Source organism: Ylistrum balloti, unplaced genomic scaffold (genome assembly GCF_031769215.1).
Source record: "Ylistrum balloti isolate Yb309-2 unplaced genomic scaffold, AGI_CSIRO_Ybal_v1 Utg369626, whole genome shotgun sequence".
NCBI lineage: Eukaryota > Metazoa > Mollusca > Bivalvia > Pectinida > Pectinidae > Ylistrum > Ylistrum balloti.
This window is the reverse complement of record NW_026781894.1, coordinates 1588181-1612943: the sequence shown is the minus strand read 5'-3', so window position 1 is coordinate 1612943 and position 24763 is coordinate 1588181. Positions and strand designations below refer to the sequence as shown.

The 24763-nt window shown below is 33.9% G+C and overlaps 1 protein-coding gene across 1 annotated transcript; it reads left to right on the top strand.

Annotated features, from left to right (window-relative positions):
* Window positions 1–210: 210 nt before the first annotated feature.
* LOC132551397 (WD repeat and HMG-box DNA-binding protein 1-like) lies at window positions 211–21704 on the top strand. The gene is made up of 25 exons (XM_060215541.1): window positions 211–284; window positions 2322–2433; window positions 2897–3048; window positions 4704–4812; window positions 5128–5225; window positions 6396–6441; window positions 7667–7759; window positions 8296–8402; window positions 8576–8660; window positions 8982–9033; window positions 10713–10880; window positions 11396–11568; window positions 12129–12398; window positions 12758–12923; window positions 13390–13507; window positions 13677–13785; window positions 15587–15763; window positions 16049–16180; window positions 17124–17317; window positions 17951–18105; window positions 18658–18743; window positions 19895–20047; window positions 20338–20426; window positions 20710–20848; window positions 21196–21704. Exons 1-25 carry the CDS (start codon window positions 211–213, stop codon window positions 21436–21438), a joined length of 3300 nt encoding a protein of 1099 aa, XP_060071524.1. The 3' UTR covers window positions 21439–21704.
* The last annotated feature ends 3059 nt before the right edge of the window (window positions 21705–24763 follow it).

Sequence of the window (24763 nt, the reverse complement as noted above, 5' to 3'; positions counted from 1 at the left end):
TGACGTCATCGTAATTTGTCTTTTTCCATCTTTATCGTTAATAATTTGTAATTATAGTGATCGAAGTATTTCTTTGTCTGTTGTTTCTGAATAATGAGTTGAATACCGAAACGATGAAATATTTATTTAATATTATTTAGCAATAAGATTTACTGCGGAATGACACTGGCGCCAAAAACAATTTACAGCCTATTTTGCGGGAACACCAAGATGCCTACAGTCCAACCTCTCCGATATGCACACAGCGATGGGCATACGGATGTGTGCTTTGACGACAGTGGAAAGTATGATTTGGTGCCAGTCTTGTCCCATACATATTTTGCACATTCTTGATAGTTTTGATTATGTTCCCGGCGAATTCCTGCTGTTGTTATATTTTGTTTACATTTGCATTTTGGGGAGGTAGGCTAGATTTTCTCAAAGGAATCGATCATTCTATGAAACGTTCGATTTCCGTTATTTTATCATTAAATTCCGAAACCAATAAAGAAAAAAGCGTAATATTCAAACAAATGACATTCTTATAACCCCAGGCCCACAACCATAATTATGTATCTTTATGCACAGGCGCCTGCAGGCGTGTTTCTGGATATAAACAACTTTAGCAAAACCCCAGTCCACCGTGTGTATGTTGCATAGTGGACCGGATTTTTTTCTCGAGTTGTCTACGTTCCGGATAAAGATGTCTACAGGATTAGTTTTACGATAAATTTATTAATTCTAAAGTTTTATGTTGTTGAAGGTGAATTATTCATTCAACAATGATATAATTATTTGGTTTTGCTTGTATTCTTGTCATATTTTTGTAGAGTTGTGTCGAAAAAATTAAATATACAGTGTTTTCCCTAAGAGCCACCAGCCAGCTGATTTGTCTGCCTAAAACGCCAAATTTGCTGGTTGAATTTATAAAGTTGAAGGAAAAAAAACATTTACCGAAACAAAATTTCCCACAGTAAAGTCGTTATCCGTCCAATGGTTACCGTAATTTACACAATCGTATGATTATAACATGTGAATGTCAGAGTTACATGTGTCATGATTGATTTTAGCATGTAGTCAAGTTTACGACAACGCATGAATAGCGACTTTGTGTGTGCAGTATTTGAAAGCGTTTTATTGATTCTGTTTAGTCTGTAGGCAAATTACAACATTGCTTTAATGAAACGACCTATGTATGAATAAACAACACCATGAGTAAGCACAGCTTACCTCTGCAAGTCCAAACAACAATTTCTGTAAAGGTAGTAGATATTGTTATATTTGAGAATGCATGCTTGGTAATTCACTGATACAGAGTTATACTCAAAAACACTATTGCCATGCAAACCTTACCATATCTGGTTTTATTGGAGATGTTTATTTAATGTTATTATGAAGTTTTCAATGAATTCTTCCATCACCACAAAGTACAAAAATTTAATGCTTCTGAGCCTTCAGTTTGTCATCTGAAGTCTGTGATTTTATTCTAAAAAACATCAATATCAACCTTCCAGAGGCCCCGAATTGCCTTCAAAAACCCTGTCGGTCAGACTTGTCAATCTGCCTCCTGCTTCAAATCTTTGGGAAAACACTGCATATACTCAGCCTAATAAAAGTAGGATAACATATATAGCCATTTACAGTATGAAGGTGTCTGTACTGTCACAAAGTTAGATTTAATTGTGATTTTTTTTTTTAGACACTTTGTAATTAATTTTTACATAACCATAATGCTGCCAATACCACTTCTTTTGCCTTTTCAGTTGGAAACAATATGAAAAATACCACTACCTTCCTCCATATTGTTTATCAAATTGGGTCATTTTAAGGATGGGTACAAAAGTAAACCTGCCTTGTAGTTAAAGACATTGCTCCTTTAAACATATACTTTGTAGATTTAACAAGATCATATTGGAAACAATTACAATATGACACTTATTTAAGATATATACTCTTATGAAAGTAACCACATGTGGTTAAATTTCTATTTCTATGTAGTTAATTGTGCCATTCTTGTATTTAACACTATCCCTCAATTGAGGTCTCGTAGCTATAGACACTTTCATATATAAATGAAGGCTGTATATATCCAGACATTTGGCAATAACTCAGTAAAAATTCTTGCTCTGAAGCAGCATTTTTGTTGAGTTAAAAATAGTACCATTAACAATTTATAGTTGAACAAGTTATCTCAATAGTTATTGACTTTGAAACATGGTTTCAAGTGCAAAGCTGTTGCAACACATCGATGAGTCAACCTATCCTTTCACAACTAGAGTTATGTAATATTCAAATGATGAATAATTCATGATTGCATTGTATGTTTTGATTATATTTTCAAGGCATATACTGACATGTGGAACAGATGGAGATGTACGTGTTTGGGCTGGCATAGAGGATGATGATGCAATCTCTCACAGGGTTGGTGACCGTGTCTATGGTATTGTATACAAGGTAGGGTTTAGGGAGATCTGTATCACTGCAATATGTTTAAATTCAACTGACGAAATCAATAACAGACTATACAATTAGTACATACATGGGATAATTTACTATTGACAACCAAATGTAAGATATACAGAATAACATTTATCTAACAGTTTCCACTGTTTAAACCTATATTTGTAGACTTTTTTCTATTGTGCCCAAATGTCATCAGTTTCTTCGTTAATGAATAAATACTTGAAAGTTTAAAAAAAAAAAAATACAATGATTAATTTTTTCATCATTTTCTCTTTAAAATAAACAAAAAGATATGTATTTTAAATGATTTTTTATACCTACAACTTCATGTCACACTGAAATTCTTGATTAATTGTTTACTTATTACATCTTTGAAAATAAATACTTTACATTACAAATTAAAGAGATGCTTAATCCTTGGTATTTAGATGAGATGTAAACTTGTTTTCTCTAGAGTGGCAGATTCTTTACATCCTCGGACACCAACACCATTCAGGCTCATACCTTCCCAGATGGGGGACCCGATGGCATCTTGACGCGATTCACTGCTCCAGTCAATCACATGGTTGTAAATCGGTCCGGCAAGACCATGGTTGCCTGCTCAAGGTACAAGATCTGAGGGATTGATATCCATGTACATAAATAGAAAATGATGGTACAGGTCCTTACTAGCCATGGCTTGTGGAAATGTCCCTGTAGTCGAGCAGTATCAGTGTTATGTTTTCCCTCTGAACATAAGCAGAATCCCTGTCAAGAAAATCTATTGAAAACACGGGGAAATTTCCCTAAAATTCCAGTATTAAAACTTTTTCAAAGGCTTGATTTTAGTATGTAATTTAAAAGCAATATGTTTCTGCACATCCGTTTTCGATACCGTCATTAAGGGACGTGGAACTGGAAATAATTCATTTTCACATATTATTTATTTTTTCCTAAGTAACAGACATTCTGTTTTTTTTTTTCACAGCAACCTTTTTTAAGATAGATTTTTGTCATTCATTAAAAGTTAAAAGAATATTTTTTGACATTAAGAAAAAAATATGTGAAATGCTAAATTTTTAGTTGAGTTAACAAGCTTAAAAATGCAGAGCAACCAAAATAGAAAATGTTGAAAAATTGATGTGTCAAGAAGGGAGTGCATATTATACGCAGGAACATGCCTTTCTAGGGGTTATCATTCTCGAGTTCTCTGTCCGCCATATTGGATTATCTCTCTTCACATAAGTATATTTAGAGTTGTCGGTCATATACGATAGACTGAAGATAAAAAAAACAAAGAATGAAATGACTTTTGAATGATGTAATGCAATTCATTATATATATATATAACAACTTACAACTAATAAATACTTGGAGCACTAAGTAGAAAGCAGTTCATAACACTGAAGTTACTATCACCTGTTTTAATGGGAATGAAGTAGGCTTGCAGATTTTCAGACTTAAAACAACATTGTTTTCTGACCAATATCACACATTCAGCCTAAGCCTGGTGTCATCAATCTCCTCATACTAAATGTGTTGCCTGTTAATAACCTTTAATTATCCAATTAACCTAGCCTTCCATGCTTGTTATGTCAGGCACCTGCGTGAATTTGTTTATTATTTACAATTCATTGTGTTAGGGTCACGCTTATTGAGGTTTCCTTATTATCAATGGATCAAAACATCAACTGTTGCACTGCAGTAACCAGTAATCAATATTTATTTATATATCCTTTTTTTTTTAAATCTTACTCCAACCGAGTACGCACTTTACCCACAAATTTACAGTATTTATGTTTTTTCAGACTTAATGCTTTCATAGAGAGATGCTGAAGGATATTTTTAATGATTTAAAAAGAGTAGGTCACCATACTTTCAGTTTTGCAATTTTTCACCAAAATAGCTGGATTTTCCAGGATTGAAAAACAAGCTGCAGGTCTTAAAATTGGGGGCAAAGTGATCCACAAAGTGGCAATTCAAGAATTTGAAAAATCAGATTTGTGGTGATAATTCATGCAAAATTTAGTTGAAATCTACTCAAGACTTTCAGATTTACACTGAAGAGAAAAACCTTAACAAGGAGAAAACGTTGAAATTGTTGACATAGTTGACAGAATTTGGCCATAAACTGTTGTCACAATAATTGTAGTCCACAAGGGGTATTTCCTCAGAACCTCATATGAAGTGCCCTAATTCCGTTTTATAAGGACAACTACAGATAGTTATAAGAGTTGTGAGATTGGCATTGGAGATTGACTAGATATCACTTTCATTTCCAGTGATTTCACTATTAAGTCAGTAGAGGTAGACACGTGTAGCCATAAAACTATGCAAGGTCATGAAGCTCCAGTTCTCAGTGTAGCCCTGGACCCAAAGGAGGAGTTTGTGGTAAGTACTGCATTGTATACCATTCAATTTTAGAATCCATAATTTTGAGGGGGAGGGGATTTGAAAAATGATAAAAATAGACTTTATGACAAGTGGAGGGGTGGGGAATAAAAACTCACTGATGGTTTCAGTGACTTTATGTTCTTCAGTGTTCTATACTGCCTTTCATCTAATGATATTCTGCTCTATAAAAGCATTCTTTATTTATTTATTGAACAGGTTTTACGTCCACTAGTTTGGTCTTTCAGGGGACGATGTAAAAGCATTAATAATGACAGCTGATATATACTTTACTTGAATTCATTCTATCCCCAGGCCTCATCTAGCTGTGATGGTACTGTCCGGATATGGCAACACAGTGACCATTCTCAAGTCACATCAATGGGTATTCTTCCCAAGACAAATGATGTCAGGTAAATTTTAAAGCTATGATGATGGGTTAGATGAGAAAAAACGATGTCAGGTAAACTTTAACCAAATGACAACTGGTAAAATTAAACTAAATAAAGGCTGGTAAAAACTAAAAATCTTATGTTATGTAAAATCAAAATAAATCATGTGAGGTAAAATCAAACAAGCCGTGTCAGGTTAAGTAAAAACTGATGTCACATAGAATCAAAACAAATGATGTCACATAAAATCAAAACAAATGATGTCAGATTAGATCAACTGAACAATGTCAGTTACCATATTCTCTGGTTGATAAGTTGCACTGGTAAGTCGCAGAGCTAATGCTTGATGATTTTTCTGACATGATCCACATGTTAGCCACACAGGAATATAAGACACACCCTCTCTAACGACATGGTAAACATGTGGACCAAAGTTTGTTGATAAAACAGAAAGCAGAAGGCAATTGATCAAGATCCTCAGTCAAACATATGAAAAAGTTTGCAAGTGAATTATACACATATAATCCTTTATTTTGTTGTTGTATTTTAAAAATTTTCTGATCTTACAAAAATGATAAAATAGCAAATATTGAATTGGTTTGGCTTTGTGGCCTTTAAAGTTTGTCTACGCACAAATATAAGGCCTGACATTACATATGGTTTACTAAACAATTTTGTTCCAACAACTCCTAAACCACTGGATTGATTTCAATGAAACTACACAGAAATGTTTGTGACCATGTGTAGATGTGCATGCAACCTCCCCCCCCCCAGCAAAAAAATTGGTTGCCATGGTAACCAGTCAATATGAATAGGATTTTGTGTGAACATTTTGTCTGGACAAGTTCTCCGAAACTTATGTATCAGTTTCATTTAAGATAGGATCAAAAAAGGATGTCATTTAGTGTTCATATCCCATTGCCCAGTGGTTTGAAGGATGTTTAACCATCCTTTAAGAAAAAAAAAACTGCAAGAAGATCAGCTGATTATGGATATTTTGAAAAAAATAACTTGAAGAGAAATGACTGACATCTCTTATGTGCAGTCTGAACTATCTTGGGATTGATTTTCTAAGAACATTTTTATAACTTTCAAGGTTATTGTAAGAATACTTAATAATAAGAAGGCTACCTCTAATGAACTTTGCAATTAGTTTCAGATTGTTCTAAATGCTTTAAAATTTGGTTTCAGTTTATCAAAAACCTTGTGTCGGTTATGCTGGGACTTGAAAGGAGAGGTATGTATTTCCCATTTCAAGATGTATTCATTTATATCTGCCCTCTAATTCATCACTAAGTTTATTTGATTTTTCTTTTCTAATTGGTTGATGAAAAATCTAATGAAAAATTGCAATGTGTTATGAATTTTTTTACATATATGTTTCGTATCTTTAACATAGTAGAACACCTTATGGCTCAGTGAGCCTTCAACAGTGTAATAATGGAAGTCCCCTAAAAACCGGGAAGTGGGGGGGAATATTGTGACCATTCTTGAAGGTCAGAAGAGTACCTTTAAGCAAGGCAAATGATTATCAAAGAACAGTTTTTAAACACCCATCCAAAGGTAGATTATTTTAATGTTAGCAGTTGGATGGGTAGGTGGGTACACACAGTGTCCGCTTGATAAATTACATAGTTTTCAACAGTTCAACTTCAAACATCATAGGAAGCTTCATTACCATGATAGCTTGAACAAATTGATCACTTTAATTTTAAAACCATTAAGTTATGACCCCCTATTCAATTACTGAAACATTGTCCACTGGATAATGCACATAGATTTCAACTGATCAACTTCAAACTTCATAGGGAAGATCATCACCATTATTATTTTCCTTTGCTGTTGAAAAATGCTTATTTGACCTATGAGGATTGTATCATGTACTGCCTCACATTAACTACATTAAGTTGGAAGTGACATTAAAAATGTGATAGAAGAATAGATTATGATGTCATCAGTTAGTTACTCATGAAGAAACCCCCCAAAAATTTGTTTGGTTTCAAATGTGAGGATATACTTTTAAATAAAATTTAAAGCATAGGAATGCTGTTAAGTTAATTATAAACCAGTTTCTCTAATGGTTTAGCAAATTAATCTAGTAGTACTATGCAGGCTAACAAGTGAGCATAGTGAATCTGTCTGAAAATTAGGTTTGTAATAGATAGGATATCTGCATAAACAAAATTTGAACAAGGGTTCTTGATAAAGAAGTTATTCTTGCACCCCAAAATGTTTCATTTCGGATGTCTTGGTAATGTTTATCTGAAGAATAGAATTTAATAAGATCTGGTAGTTAAGTTAAAGACAAGGGTATTGAAAGTTGTAGAGTTCTGATAATGTGGTATTAATAAGAGTTCTGTGTATTTAATAATGTGTTACCATCATCAATTTGAACTTGTTGCACTAAAATTACAGAAATACTGGTATGTCATTTGAATGTCATTGAATTTTTTATATTGCAGAACCTATTTGTTCCTGTAGAAAAGGAAATCCATATTTATGAAAGATCAAGCTGGAAGAAAATCGGAGTCTTTCAAGATGAAGATGTTGCGGGTGTAAGTCTATTAAACAGATTATGATTAAAAAAAGAACCTACCAAGTTTAGCTAAATATGACAAATGAGGTAATGATGGTAGTGGTAGTGATGTAAATAGCCCTCACCAGTAAATAAGGGAGGCTTCTAGTGTTGCCCATGTCCATGTCCCGTCACATCCCGATTCAATGTAAGCATCTAGCAGCTTCATTCTTTGACAGATATTGGTCAAACTTTAAACAAAGATCAATTATGAGTATACTTTGGACGTCCTAGTATTTCAGAGGCCCAAGGTCAAGGCTAAGGTCACAATTGTGATTTATAGAAAATCATCAGCTGATTCAATTTTAATACAAAGCAACTTCATTCTTTCATGAAATATGGTCGAACTTTTGCTAAGATCAGATATGAGTATACTTTTGATATTGTTGTGTTTCAGGGGTCTAAGGTCAAGACCTTGGTGGTGGGGGCATTTATTTTCTAGTTTTTAATATTCTTCAAAAATTAAAAGAGGAAAAAAAATAACGTTTTGGATGTGGTACTTTTATATGTGAGCAGGTGCTATCCATCCTGACTCTGTCTCCTGATGGCAAGTTTCTGGCGGTAGGATCCTCAGAAGGAAGCATCCTGGTATTGGATGTCAAGACAAGGAAGTGTGTGGATAGGTAAATATAAAATTCATCCAGAGTATGTGTAGGATTGTCAAATTGAGAAATTCTATAATGTCTCACAAAATATCTTTCTAAAATTTATGGTCTTACTCCACTGGAAGAAGCAGAGAAAAAAAGGTTTTTATGTCGATACAAAACCATTGCATCTTAAAAATATCTTTTCACAGGTATAAACATCCAAAGAAATTTTCTGTGACTGCTCTGGCTTGGAATCCTAAAAAGACATCAGAGCTTGCATTTTGTGATAAAGAGGTATGTAAGCTATATTGTTAGCACAAATCAAGGAATAACAGTAGTAAGCATGTAATCAGGTTATACAAAGAATGATCAGTCATGCAAATTTATGGATTGATTATGTCATTCTAATTTATGAAAATTTCTTCTTTTTTTTTGTTTTAAATTGTCCAGTGTAAAGTAGAACTTGTAATATTAAAAATGTAATTGCTGTAAATGGAGTAACTGACCTGTTTTTGCACTACTTTAAGGTAGTAACTGAGAATAAAATAGTCTTAGGATGTTGATTAAAGACGTAGGTTTGTAACTTGGAATTTTAATGTTATTTTGATGTGACAGGGCCAGCTGGGAGTGTTGGAGGACATCAAGCTGTCATTAGATGCACAGGTTTGTGTCCATTTCTTATATTTCTAAAACTCTTTTGACTAGCTACATGTCTCTCTTTGTCTTTAGTGTATAATACAGGTTTTAGTAAATATCTGTCAGATTAATGATGAAAATAAGCAGTTTTATTTAAGCACTGTTGATAACAAAATACAAGAAAGGTGTGCATGTAGAATGTTTCCATGTGAAAAGATAAGGTGGGGAAAGATACTCTTATTATATTTATTACAGTAAAACTTCTACTGTACTTGACCTTAGAACTTCAAAATAAATCACTTAAATCCATGGTTTCGTTTCCTGCTTATTACTTCTAAGCAAATAAGCAATAAGATTCTAGGGGTTGTATCTCTAAATAAATGAAATCTGGAGTTCTGGGGTGGGATAGATGTTTCACTGGAATATCCCTTAGGTCAAATACATTGTTGAAGTCTTGCTAATTTTTGACCTGTCAGCAGATGTCAAATTTCATTTCAAGGTTCACATTAGTCAAATTTCTGATGAAGGTTCACCTTAGTCAAATTTCTTATGAAGGTTCACCTTAGTCAAATTTTTTATGAAGGTTCACCTTAGTCAAATTTCTTACGAAGGTTCACCTTAGTCAAATTTCATTTGTAGGTTTCTCTTAGTTCATAGTTTTCATTTTCCATTTTGATCACAATAAAATGGCTGACAGGTAATGATCTTGATTTTGACAGTCTTAGTTTGTGATCGCTATTTCTGAAGAAGCACTTCATGAATCATTCTCAAATTTCATATGTATGAATTTCTTGGTCTATAGTTGCGCAAAGTCCATTTTGCAACTGATCAGAAAAATAAGATGGGTGACCATCCTGGATTTTGCCAATCATAGTTTGATATTGTTTTTTACTGGATTGATCATTCTCAGATTTTATATGAAGGTTCAGCCTAATAGCCCCATGTTAAGCATTGTCTATTTTGGAGTTGATACCAAAAATTCAAGATGACCAACAGATGGGCATTTTGAATTTGAAAATGAGTGTTTGTTTCCACTATTTTCCTGAAAAGTGCAATATGGAACTTTCTCATACATAGGTGTCCATTGCTCTGTAGTTGTGCCCTTTTGATTTTTTGAATGATCAAAAGAAATGGCTAACATATAGCCATCTTGATTTTGACAATGAAAGTTTTTTTATACCGATATCTTGAAGTATTAGATGGAGCTTTCTCAAATTTCTTATCTAGGTTCTCTATGTCCCTAATTGTGCCCTTTTGATTTTGGGGACTGATCCAATCAAGAAAACGGCTGACAAGACGACCATCTTAGATTTAGAAGCTATCAATTATCATTATTGCTTAGAGGCATTTATAAATGTCATAATCAAGAGCAAAAAAGGAAGAAAAAAGGGAGAATATCCAACTTTTATAGAACAAAAAAATTCAAATCAACAAATAAAGACTCAACTATGCTGAGCACTAAGATCCATCAGGGATCTTACGTTCAATGATATGGCCAATTTAAATTTCTAAACTGATCTTTTCTCTCACATTTTATAGCATACTGATACTGATTTATTAAATTTGAAGTGACCAGTCCGATTTTAAAAATTAAACTTTTCAATTACAACTGAATATCATTAAAGATAGACAGTATTTCAAAATGATGACATAAGACAATTGCACTACTCATTAAATCTTGTAATGCTTGGTTGCAGAAGAGTATTCCAGTACAAGAAACACGAGCTAAAGAGACCCTTGGAATATTTGATGACGATGATGACAATGATATGCTGATACAGGCTACAAACGATGAGGGGAATATGGGAATGGAGACTGGTGCAGATAACTCAGATGATGACCAGATGCCAATAATTAAACCCTTAGGAGATATTGATGGTAACTATAACCAATAGGATGCTGTGTACTGTAACATCATGTATCCATGGTGATTTTAGAGGGATAAAAACAGATATTAATTTCAACATCTGCTATCAAAAATACAGACAGAAGTAAATGTAAGAATCCTCCAGGAAAGAAGATACCACAGAATGTACAAAATACTTTTAAGTAAGTTTAGAATTCCATTATACCAGTTTAGTCCTATAAAATTTACCTATACAATTTTGATTATAGTATGTTAAATACAGCTGTACATATTACTTCACGTCCTAAGAGTCATGTTTATAAAGGTATTTTGTCATTGCTGAAATTTTGTTTCATATCTGTAAATTACCATAAGCTGTCTTCAAATTTCACCAACTTGTATTGAAATTACTCCATCAGCAGCACTTTGTAAGCTGCCTATTTGCTTCCCAGTTTTTATATCAAACATAATGACAGTGTTCAGTGACCTATAAGATGAGTGTTGACTTTATGAAATACTTTGAGGAATACTTTGGTTTTTGTATTAGATGACGATACTATGTCCAAGAAGTCTGACCAAGATGATGGTGCTAGTGTCATATCGGATGCTCCCCTGGTGCTGCCACCTGCTCCTGTTGTAGTAGAGGGATATAAGCCCACACCACTCCAGAACCCATTTCAGCCAGGGAGTACGCCAGTTCATCTCTCTAGCAGGTTTATGGTATGTATTACAGAGTAGTTGTCACTGAAACTGTTTCACAGACAATTTTATGACCTTGCCTCCCTGTCCTGTTTGATGAGAGGATTTGGAGGGAGCATAAAGTGTTATTCCTGTCCACTTACAAATTAGTGATATATCTTGAGAAACCCATAATCATACAGACACACAAAACAGATACAAGAAACAGGGAAATACCTGTTTTAAATTTTCCTTTTTTGAGTTGACCTACGGCCGCGTACAGTAATTAGTCTGTTTGTTCGTCAGTGCATCAGAAATATTGTCTCTGAAGATTTTCTGAGAATCCTGATACCCAAAATATTAGAAAATTTTAATAGAAAGCAATGTTGTGTTAAAAAGATGTCCAATAGTTTCACTTTTTGCCAATTTAATGTTCTTATATAAAGATGACATAGTATAAAAAAAGTTCTGTTCAAATTTTACTCACTGTTAGAGTCAGTCACACATCCGAGTCCTTAAAGATAGAAACATTTATGAATACAAAATTTGAACTTACTTTGACTTGTAATATAATTTGGATTTCTCATCTGATTTCTGCCCAGATTTGGAACTCCATTGGCATTATAAAGCAGTACAACACAGAAGAGGAGAATAGCATTGATATAGAGTTCCACAACACATCAATTCATCATGCCATGCACATCAGCAACACCAATAATAATTACACATTGGCTGACATGTCTACTGAGGCTGTCATTCTTGCTGCTGAGAGTGATGATGACAACCCCAGCAAACTCACATGCATGCATTTTGGGTCATGGGACAGCTGCAAGGAGTGGACCACGGTGATGCCTGAGGGGGAAGAAATAATGGTAGGTATTTGTTTTGAAATTTCACTGTAATACCTCAGGTATATTGATATACTAAGAAATCATTGTGTGACCACCTTTTGTGCAGTAAATTCATATTTAGAAAAAACAGTTCGTTATCTTTGCTCTGCTACATCATGTTGAACACAATGGTCATTAGAACTTCCCTGATAATGTGTTGAAAATGCTACTACAGTTTAAAACATGATATGGAATTTCATTTTAGATGTTACTTCATATAATGAAATGCAAACTTTTTTCTCTGGGCAAAATGGAAATTTATTTTGAAAGAAAATAAAGTTTTAAAGATGTTCATTTGTATTTTGATTAAAGTAAGAAACACAGATGTTTGTGTCCTGTAGGCTGTAACATTAGGTGAGGATTGGATAGCTGTAGCTACTGACAAGAGAAATATCAGACTTTTCAGTCTTGGGGGCATTCAGCGGGAAGTATTCTCCATACCAGGTCCTGTAGTGTGTATGTCTGGCCACACCAATCAGCTTCTGCTAGTGTATCACAGGGGCATGGGTAAGTCTCCCTCTTCCTTAAAGCTTTGAAAATTATTTGAATGATTATTTCATAAAGTATTTATCCAAAGGAATTGAGATGAAGAAATTGAAACCTTTTTGAAGAAAAATTACTGACTTTTCCAAACTTGATTACATGATGAAAAAAATATGTGTTTACATATATACAATTGCACAGTCTTTATTTGTACTAGTATTTCCTCTCAGCACAAGCCTAATCTGTGAGTGTAATAAGTATGACTAATAGATTGTAAATATCTTGGATTTCCATGTCTGTTATGGATTTGTGGAAGGACTTAATTATAAGAAAGCATATTGAACTTTCTATGAATGTGATTTTAAAGAGCAAATTGTTTAAGAAGAAAAAATATAGGTCATTGATAAAGATGAAATGTGAAATTTCCTTTCATAACTCAAATTTTATGTGTTTGTTCAATGATCTCAGTTGGTCTGTTCGTGGTTTGTAGCCATTCCTGGTGACCAATGTCTCGGTGTGACTTTGATGTATGTGGAAGGAAAGCAGAACACTGTACTTGGAGGACAGCCCCTGCCTCTCTCACCAAAGACAGCTCTGGCTTGGACTGGGTATAGAACAGCTTAATAATGTGTGATATGTACACAGATCAGATGACTCATTATTTCTCGAAATGTTGTAGTTCATATCACCATTTATCAACTGGCTCCTTCTTTAATGTACTGTATAAGAGACAAACACATTCCATAATTTGAACTTATGTGTCTTTTTATCTTTCAGTTTTTCAGCTGAGGGGACTCCTTTCTACATGGAGTCTTCTGGCATTGTTAGGATGCTAAACCGGAAATTTGGTCCCAGTTGGATTCATGTGGCTAACACCAAATCACATGTATGTATCTTATCCTGTAGGCATTACCTGTAGTTTTTGTGATGTAGTCATCCTATTTGAGGATGATGTGATACTGAGATACTACAAGACATGTGAAAGTTATTCTTTCCTGGTGCATACTTTCATGCATATATATATATATATATATATATATATCATCTTGGTATTGGTATTTTTGGATCCAACACGCATTCATCCTAAGTTTAAAATGAATGTCAGATCTTGAGATCCTCTCTCAACAGATTTAGTTAATATAAACATTTAGATGGGATTATATAATCAAGTTCTACACGTGATCAGATTCTTGTTTGCATATGAGTGTAACCTGGACGAGCGCGACTTACATAGAATGGCACAAACACATAATATACAATATATACAAGTTTAATACACTATATACACGTTATAAATTGTACACACAAATGTAAATATGTACAACTCACTCACTCATTCAAGACACACACACTTCAATAATTACATATAAACAGTATAGTCTGTCCTCAACGAATCTAAAAAGGGGTCTGGAAACGTCTCTGGACCGACTAATAACCAGCAATGTTCACAGCATCGAACAGTTGCCCATAGGAACATCTGATGACAAATGTCCAACGGAATTCATAATTAGAGCACAACTGTCCACACAGCATAGCACCTGCCCACACAGGATATCAGAACATCTGTCCACACAGGACATCATAGCATCTGACCACACAGGATATTAGAACATCTGCACGACCACACAGGACATCATAGCATCTGACCACACAGGACATCATAGCATCTGCCCACACAGGACATCATAGCATCTGTCCACCCAGGATATAAGAACATCTGCACGACCACACAGGACATCATAGTATCTGCCCACACAGGACATCATAGCATTTGCCCACACAGGACTGTAACTGGCGGCTGTCTTGGCCCACATATGACTGTATTCTATATATGTATGTACTCTGACTGTGTCACATTCGTTCCCGCCATCAACATGGGGTAGAACTGCAATAACACAAGACTACGTCTGACTATGCTGACTATATAGTCTATAATGATTCATAAATATTTATACACAGTATTTCTTCTATTTCAACTATTTAATAGTTGAAATAGAAGAAATAATAAATAATAATTATTTGTGTATATACATTCATCTGCCTACATACAGTAATTGATATGAATCTATTCACTAATTCTAGTCTGAATTCCATGTAATTCATTGACATATTGACAAGTTTCGCTTATATTTATTAAATACAAACTAAATTCATATAACAGTTGATATCTTATAGCTATAATAGAGATATATTGAACTGTACTCATATAGCGTTATAAGCATATACATTTATCGATAAATATTCGCCTCAAATATCAAACACAACAGATTTCGGGCATATAATTGCAATATAAAGGCACAAGAAATGATTTCAAACTTACCGCAAACTGTATTTTGCATTGGCTAACCCCATATAAGCAATAACTGACTGCCAAAATTTACACCGCTGTTCTCGCTTACATGTATATTTTCCTTCCGGCGAGACTAATTTCAAATATTCGAACTCGGATCCGGAGAATCCGCATTTATAGAATTTACAGCAAATAATTAAGAAAATAAAAGTACAATATTTAGACCAGATAATACCTGATTTCTTTCATCGAATACATGTACAAATAGTTCAGACATTGTTTGATATATACAGAAATGTAAAATATACAAAAGTATGGTTGGGACTGTGACAATGAGTGAGTGTCTTTTTGACATTTTATAGTCACTGCAGTTTTTAATCATCAATTTTTATTTCAGGCAAAGGGGAAATCTGACCACTACTGGATTGTAGGGGTGAATGAGAACCCCCAACAGTTACGGTGTATTCCCTGTAAGGGATCACGATATCCTCCAGTCCTTCCACGCCCTGCTGTTTCAATACTTCCCTTCCAGGTGCCACTGTGTGAGATGAACACGGAGAAGAGTCAATATGAGGTATTTTTACATTAAACCCAATACTAATATAATATCATACTTACTAATTAATGAAGCACTTGCTAAGGTATTCTTTCTAGGTCAAGAGAAATATTATCATATAGAAGAAATACTCTATTGTAATAACAGTCATATTCACTCTTTCCTTGGTGCAGACTATGGATTATTAAGGACACATAACATTTTTCAGATATGTTTATATTTGATAAAGAAGCAACTTTGATTGAAAATTCATTGTGGATGTTTCTACGTTGATTCATAAAACATTGTTTTACTTGTTTGAAGGAAACATTATGGAGGACTCGGCTGTTTGGTCAGCATTTTGACCAGTGGATGTCACAAGGGTTTGAGTTTGAACCTTCCAGGAAAGTTGATAATCTCAAACCTGCTCAAGAGGCCCTGATGAAATTGTTTGCTGTATGTTGATTTTTTTTTTATCATTGCCAATGTTCCACTGCAATGGTGACCTTAAGTTTTAACTACATTATTGCAGGCAGTAAATTCCATTTTTAGTTGCCTCTAGAACTTTTGATGAGGCAGGAAGTTTTCTTTTTTTTTTTTCTTTAATCATCCTGTCCTTGGCATAAGCATTGATTTCTGATATTAAGGTTTTGATGCAAGAATTGAAAGGTGTCGGTAAATCTTTTTATCACAGTACAAAGGTACTGTTCAAAAAAATGTATTTCGATACATTTTGGACTTAATATCATATCTTGTGATAGGCTTTGGTGCAAGTGTTAAAAGGCATAAGTTAACAATTTTATGAGTGTAATAGGTTATTGATAATCAGTCTCTGGGTTTCTATTTGGGTAAACAATTTCTTTCCAGCATTAGCATAATTACCTTTTTTGGAGGGGAGGGAGGGGTGGGAAAACAAAAAATCTCTTGTTTTCTGTTAAAAATTGCAGTATGTTACTAGAAGAACACCTCAAGCATAACTCACAATTCTTTTGTTTTGTTACCATTTAGTGTGGCATAAACAGACTGAGATATGTAAAACAAAAATTGTAATATACTGTATTGGATGGTGTTTTCATTGACTTTCTTAAGTTGAACATCATGAATTGAAATGTTTCATAGCTTACAGATGATTTAGAAAAACAACAAGTATTTGATTTTTTACTCAAATTAGATCTCTTATCACATTATATGCAGTTTTAACTTTTTTTGGAAAGGGATGGAGGGGGATTCTATTTGATAAACCAGTGTTGCCGGGGAAGGGTTTGACCGTTCTTTTCAATACTCTGTCCAATTTTAATTCCATGAGAATTGGCTGTTCTTGATGAGTATTTATAACATCACAGTGACAATAAATTGTTTTTGATATATATATACATATATTATATTTGATCCATTACAGTTGTCAGCTCGATCTGACCGTGAATTCAGAGCCTTGGAGGTGTGTGAGATGATGCCAGAACAACATACACTTCAACTAGCCATAAAGTACGCCAGTCGCATCAAACATATGCACTTAGCAGAACGCATCAGTGAGTTGGCTCAGCAGAAGGAAGAGGAAGCAGAACAAGAGGAGGAAGAAGTACCAGAATCTAGGTAGGCAAGTTTGGAAGTATTACAAATTTGTTATTAGTTCATTTTAAAATCAGTGTCAGTTTGGTGTGAAGGTTTTTTCGTGGAGCATATGAAGAGTCTTGGTGACAACATCAGTGCTAAACTCAAAATTGTTTATTTAAATTATATGTGCTATACACAGATATATTTGATGTCTAGAAATGAACCCACTAATATCTAGTGTCTGTAGGGCTGTACACAGTAACATCTAGTGTCTGTAGGACTGTACACAGTAACATCTAGTGTCTGAAGGACTGTACACAGTAATATGTAGTGTCTGTAGGACTGTACACAGTAACATCTAGTGTCTGTAGGACTGTACACAGTAACATATTGTGTCTGTAGGACTGTACACAGTAACATCTAGTGTCGGTAGGACTGTATACAGTAACATAAAGTGTCTGTAGGACTGTACACAGTAACATATAGTGTCTGTAGGACTGTACACAGTAACCTCTAGTCTCTGTAGGACTGTACACATTAACATTAGTGTCTGTAGGACTGTACACAGTAACATATATTGTCTGTAGGACTGTATACAGTAACATATAGTGTCTGCAGGACACAATTGGCAGACTGTCATGTAGTCAGTGACAACATTATAATTTATTTCAGCTATAACCCTGCAGTTGTGTGGACTAATAGAAATGGTTACATGGGGTCACGACCTAGGGAACAGAGTCATTTAGTACAGGATGAGGAGGTGATGGATGAAGGGGACGACGAAATCAATATGGAAGAAGAAGAAGAGGCAGAGGACAGACCATCAGGTACAGTAATAGTCATTAATGCTGCAGATTTGTAGGTGTTTTATTGGTAGAAGTTCAAAATGCCATCAGTCATTTCTATCTGTAGATTTGTTTTGCTCAGTGACTGTGGGCCAAATCTGTTCATCACTTTAAACACGGATGACGAGTCCTTGGATTAGACTTAAACATCCGTAGCCTGTAAGGTACAGCATATATACCATGCATATATTGGTATTTTGTACAATTTTCATGGAAATTTCATACTGGGTGGTTGGTTATTACAGTGGTAACACACTCCTCTTTCACCTAGACGATCGGGGTTTGATTCCTTAAACAGATGTGAAAAGGTCACTTACCCAAGTTGATTTTCCCTGAGCACTCTTGCTCCCACAGTAAGGACCAACTGCTCTTCCATCAGGGTCAACAAGAGTGATAAATACAAGCTGATAGCTTGTTTTGCAATTAATGTAAAATGAAAAAAATCATGTGTTAACTTCATAGCTGTTCATTTAGAGTTTGTATGTGCTTTATATTACTGAAATGTAAACTAATTTACACATTGATTTCTCTTAGGTCCTATGTTAAATCTGAAAGCAAAATCGGATAAACCAAGCCGACCTCAATTTATATCATCAGCAAGGTCATCCAACCCTTTCAAGGTAAGATGTTTTATTACTGTGATTTTCCTGTAAATTTCTGGCTATTTAAGATTAGAATTAAGAGCTGAATTTGGTCATATTTACCTCATTGTATCATAGCACCAATTTCTATGCTTTGTCTTCCTGAGATGGTTATCAGTCATGGTAAAAGGGTTCAAGATCACATTTTCATTTGACTACTTCTTCAACTTGATAAACTAATTATGCATGGGAGCAGGGGTGGTCATGTCTTTTAAACATTATCTAGTTTTAGGTCTTGATATAAATATTAAATTTGATAGCATTTTACTATTGAAAAAAGTTGACAGACTTAAGAGGAAAATACAAGGTCTTTACACACATTAGTTAAAACTCTCAAAAATATTTTTCTTCCTTTAACAACTTGCCTATTCATACTTCATTCATTCCTATTGCAAAATTAAAACTGGTCTCATATGATGCTTTCATTACATTTTCTTTGAGTAACTTCAATTGGATACATAATTGCAAGGTTATAAACCTTCATTCTGTATCTAAACCAAGCTTTTAGTTCACTTAATTAGATCAACAGTTTGACAATGAACACTTACAAAAGAATTCATACCCATGATTTTTGTTTTGTACACTAATTAGTTAAATCATAATTTCAGATATCTATATTGTGAATAAGACAATGTTTCTAACATATATATGTGATAATATTAACCATCTTTTAGATGTTATTGAACATAATCTAATCAGTCACAATATTATGTATCTAGAATGTCTTGATGTTTACCTTACAACGGTAACCATCTTGAGTCACAATATTATACTTCAGAGCATATGAAAATTGTAAAAATCATCCTGATGACAGCCGTATAGCGGTAGAAATATGTCAACGTCATATAGATTACAATAAAGAAATAACTGTTTATTGATGCTGAGAATTCTTTATTTCCATATTTTTCTGCAAATTTGAAGTAAAACAATGGCCTGAAAAGAGACATTTTACTTCGATTCTACACTATATTCTCTGTCTATTCATGTTTTCAAATGTAAATGGTGACTTCTATCCTCTGTCGAGAATGATTGCCTTACAGGTTTCTGCCTAACTTTGATTTCGAAATGTGATCAGAGTTAAAATTCTGTGCCTACATGTTGGTACATCTATTGTATGTAATGTTTTACAGATGTCCCAGGAATCACAAAAGACGACACAAAGTGGTGGTACGAAAGGCACACAGGTGTTTGACAGTATGAATCGAAAGAAAGTGGACAAAGTTAAGGCAGCCGATCCCGTAATTATTGGGAAGCCAGGAAAGATAATCGTCAAACCCAAAAAGGTATTTAATCTATTTTTGTTTTGATTTCAGAATGATTTGATCAACTTTATATTTAATGATATTTTGGAATCTTGTCTAATACTAGTCTTACTAAATTGAGTTGTTGAAGAGAATTTGGCTGTATTTAAACTCTGGTTTACACTGCTTTATAGTGTCTTTAATAGGAACATCTACCATGATAAAGTTTGAACAAGAATAGGGTTTTACTAATAGTGAAATTGTTGTTTTTTGCAAGTTTGTTTTGATGCAATTTAATGATATATAACATGTGGTGCTGTTTTATTTTGTAGTCAACACAAGGAAATTTATTTGCAACAAAGACTAAAACAGATACAGCAAAACCAGATACTACGAGTGAAACTCCTGCCCCTCAGTCAAGGTATGGGAGAAAGACAAGGCCTGTCCGTACATGTTTCCTTAACAAATTTCTATTTAAAGTTAGGTCAAGCATTTTATCTTAGATCTATTCCATATGTTCTAAATGTCTAATTCAAATAGAAATTATTCTGAAATCGATGTATTTTCAAGAAAGATTTCTCTATCAAACATTGTTATAACCCAACTTTTTGAAATAGGAGTAAAAGTTTAGGAATTGTGAGATACAGCCTGAATAAGTCCAATAATTACTGTAATTTACTTGAAATTTGATTTTGTTTGTTTAGTAATACTCCATCAGCGTTTGACTTGTGGCTAGAGAAGAACCGAATAGACCTGGAAGAAGAACATCCAGATCTGGCAGAGGCTGACCTGATTCAGACAGGTGCAGAACGTTTCCGGGACATCCCTAGAGAGGAGAAACAGGTCAGTGATGGGGAAAGCATGGTATAGTTGGACATGAAGATGAATTTCAGAGTGTCTGGAGATATTCAATTGATATTTAAATGTGTGAAAAATTATTTAATTTCACATCTAATCACAAAGTTGGGACAAGTAGTAAAAAGAAAGCTGTTCATTAAAAACATGTATAGCCGTTCCTTGCCTAAATGTTTGATCATCATTATTCAATTTTGCCTTTATCCCTTGTGGTCTGAATAACATTTTTAGGTTAGAATTCCTAGTTTGTATTAATTAAGTATAACTTGAAATTATACTGAAAAAATATTTCCTTGGACTTGATCATCATTTGAGTGAATTTATTTTGATTTCAGGTTTGGATCACCAAAGCAAAGCAGCTGAAAACAGAAAATTCAGAAAATGTACAAAGTACAGATAATGCAAGTACAGAAGTTCCAACAGAAAACAAGAAAAGGAAACGAGAAGAAACAGATTCTAAAGAAATTAAAGACATAGCTAATAAAAAGAAGAAGGACAGTTTTTTAGATGGTAAAAAGAAACCCTTGTCACAAAGCACAAACTCTAAACTCTCAGGATTTGCTTTTCAAAAAGAATGAATTACTATTAAGAATAATTCAGGATGATTATGGACTTCCGTGCAGTTTTTTACTGATTACGATAGTGTGGTATGCACTGACAGCAGCTGATCGTGATACCAGATGATATTGGTATTGAGTGAAATAACAAGCCAACAGGACTGAATCATTTTCGTATGTTTATCCACAGTGCAATACATGATATGAAAGTGTAATTATTCATTGATGTGAAACGAGAGGTGGATTACACCTCGGTGATGGAGTTCAGTGATTAGATATTATTGATTAGATAGTGATAATATTTTGTGTTCATGCATACAACATGATAATTGACTGAATATCAGTGATGTCTAGACTAAACTTAAATTTCAGAGTCCTTTGAGATATAATTTTAACTTTGTCCATGTAAAATTATCTCGATTTTCTGAAAATATTAACTGTTAGAAGTACATGATGTGTAAATGTGTTTGTTATGGGTCATTCACAGGGAAGTAAATGTCCCTACAAATGAAAACACTGGTTATTTATTATATAGTAACAAACAAAAAGAAAAAAAATATTATCTTCCACATACAATTTTCAAAAATGTATTTTAACATGTATGAAATAAAGTGCTATTGGAGAGAGCACTCATTCGTGTTTGTATTTATTATGCTTCCTGAAGGGAGAGCATATACATGTCGCTTTGTCTGTCTAGTCAGCTGTTCATCCATATGTCCGTCCATCATATTTTTGTCCAGAGCATAACACAAAATCTATAAGAGGCATCAACAAAAAAATTTACAGGTATATAGATCTTGAAAAGGCTAACAGCACACAGTTTCTTGGTTTGGCCATATTTTTTGTTCATTCGATTATCCCATTATAAAATTTTTAATCAGAATTGAAATAAATCCTTGCTAAAATTGGTCTTGTCATGTTGTTTGAAGTGGACAATGCAGAGTTTTATATTTTTCAGATTAATTTTTTTGCATTTTGTTGGAGATTACTAATTGTAAGTAGTTTGTTACCGTGACGGTGTTGTTGATTTGAAGACATTCGAGTTGTAGTGTTATGTTGGAAGTAAAAGTATTTTTGAGTTTTTAACCATGGCAATCACATCACAGAAATCAGATTTTATTTTTTGATTAACACAATTTTTATTTCTCTACTATTAATGTCATTGTTATGTAGTTTATGAATATATATTTGCTATACATCTAAAGGTGTATTTTTCATAACCAATCTGCTATGCCTGTATATCTCAAACGTGACCAATAATTTCAGGGGAAAAGCAAATTAACTGTTTCCTGCTACCCAGGAAAAGTGCAGTGCACAAGAACCATCACTATCGTTTGCATGATTTAGGAGTTTTTGCACTTTGCTATTTTTCATACTTAAATTTGGTCCAGAATATTACACTAAAACAATGAGATGCATCAACTTGAAATTTCCTAGGTAGGTAGATCTGAACAAGAAGTGCCGTACACAGGAACCACCACTGTTAAGAAAACGTGTTGGATTGAACGTTAGTTTTAGCCTGTTCAATATCAAGTACCTATTATAAAATAAGGTTAGAGTTCATCTTGTCATCTTACACCTCAAAATGTGCCATTCGGGCCAAAAACGTTCAATTTCTTGATCCAGGGACTTGTATTTCTTAGAGGAAGTTGTTTCAGATTATTTTCTCTATCACAACATTTCATAGAACTACTGAACTTGTCCTCAAGTTTGAAAATTACCAATCGGAATCTACAGTGGCGACTAATTGAATGGGAAAATAGCTATTTTTTATTTGGTGAAGCAGTAGACTATGCTCTAAAAGTGAAAGAAAATTCAGATTGATATTTGAATTCGATTGGTCAAGTAGTACAACAGGAAAGCAATGTCGGCATATATACAAATACCGAGGACTTTACCACGCGATAATGGAATGCTGTACAACCGGCAAAGGAACACAAAGACAAGAATCGCTTGGGTTTTACATTCTCAAAACAACCAGTCTTACGAAGCGTCCACAAAATTGATCCACTAATTAATGCAGAAATGCCATATCTTGGACTAATCCTTACTGCTGACTTATTCAAAGTTGAACTTCAAGCACAGAACATCTTTATCAAAAGGATCATTTTTACTCAAACTTAAAACATGCCTTGAATTAATTAATTCTGTTAGCTGAACAATGAATCATCCTTGAGGAAATATTTTTGACATTAACCTATGCCGTAGCCTGAATGCCACGTTTTAATTCATTTGTTCAGAATATAAACATGTATTTGACGCTGTTCTAGAATTATCTATGTATGAAAAGTTCGAATTTTATCTAATTATAGAGCTCGTGCACCTTCCCATCTAGATTTTGATTTTCTTTTCGGTCACTTTAAATTTTCCTAAGTCGCCTCCTTGGTTTCAGAATTTAGGCCTTTAGCATCACTTATGAATCCTAGAAGGACGAAACATTTGTGTGATGCAGTTTAATCCACTGTTTGGCTCTATTGTACACAACTCTAAATTTGTATTTAAAGGTGCCATTCACGTTTGTGTCATTTGTACAATCTTTCAAATATTGCAATGGAATAACACATGAATTTTCATCACGGCAGATTTAGTAGAAGTAGAACCTATTAGAACCAATGTGTGTTTATCGTGTTGAATACATTATTTCATATTTGCCATTAGGGACACGACTACTTGTAAATAGCTCAAGCCCTTATATTACAACCACTATGAAAACTTTTGCGTTTCATACTTACAGTGTCACCCTCATCAGATCACTGACTTATAGAGATGGTACTGAAGTATATAGAGTTCGATATTATTATTAACTCTTCAACGTTGCTATTACCATATATACAGTTTTGTACATGCAAATTTTTCAAGAAATGAAAAGGAATAATAAAAAGCAATGCTTCACAAGCAATTTCCTAACTTTTAATGCAACAACAGTTATATATCATGTGATGATCTTCAACTGCTGGCAATGGAACACATTTCGGCAACAACACCGATGTCCACCAGTTGAGATTGACATAAAATCCTTCTTCTAATCGTGTGTTTTATTTACTGAATCAATAAATTGATGATAATTTTATTCTATTATTTATTTTGTACCATTGCCTGTTACAACGCAGGGATGACTTGCAGCAACTGGTAATTAAAATGATGTCCCGTTGTTATACCAATTCAACTCGGGAAACATACACGGACGATCCATGCGATTTCTGTATGTCAGTTTCTGATTTTAAAGTCAATTGCAACGCAAAATTTTCAAATTTCCCTTCTTAAAACGAAACTATTTGATATGGAAAAAAAAAGAAAACAAAAACCAAACAAACAAAAAATGTACGTCTGCCATCACACTTACGAA

Bases quoted from the DNA above. Each gene is read 5' to 3' on its own strand.
- LOC132551397 (XM_060215541.1), top strand. From the start codon at position 211: ATGCCTACAGTCCAACCTCTCCGATATGCACACAGCGATGGGCATACG. The intron at 7,760-8,295 runs GTAAGTCTATTA...ATATGTGAGCAG, and splicing joins AAGATGAAGATGTTGCGGGT to GTGCTATCCATCCTGACTCT. The intron at 18,744-19,894 runs GTAAGATGTTTT...AATGTTTTACAG, and splicing joins GGTCATCCAACCCTTTCAAG to ATGTCCCAGGAATCACAAAA.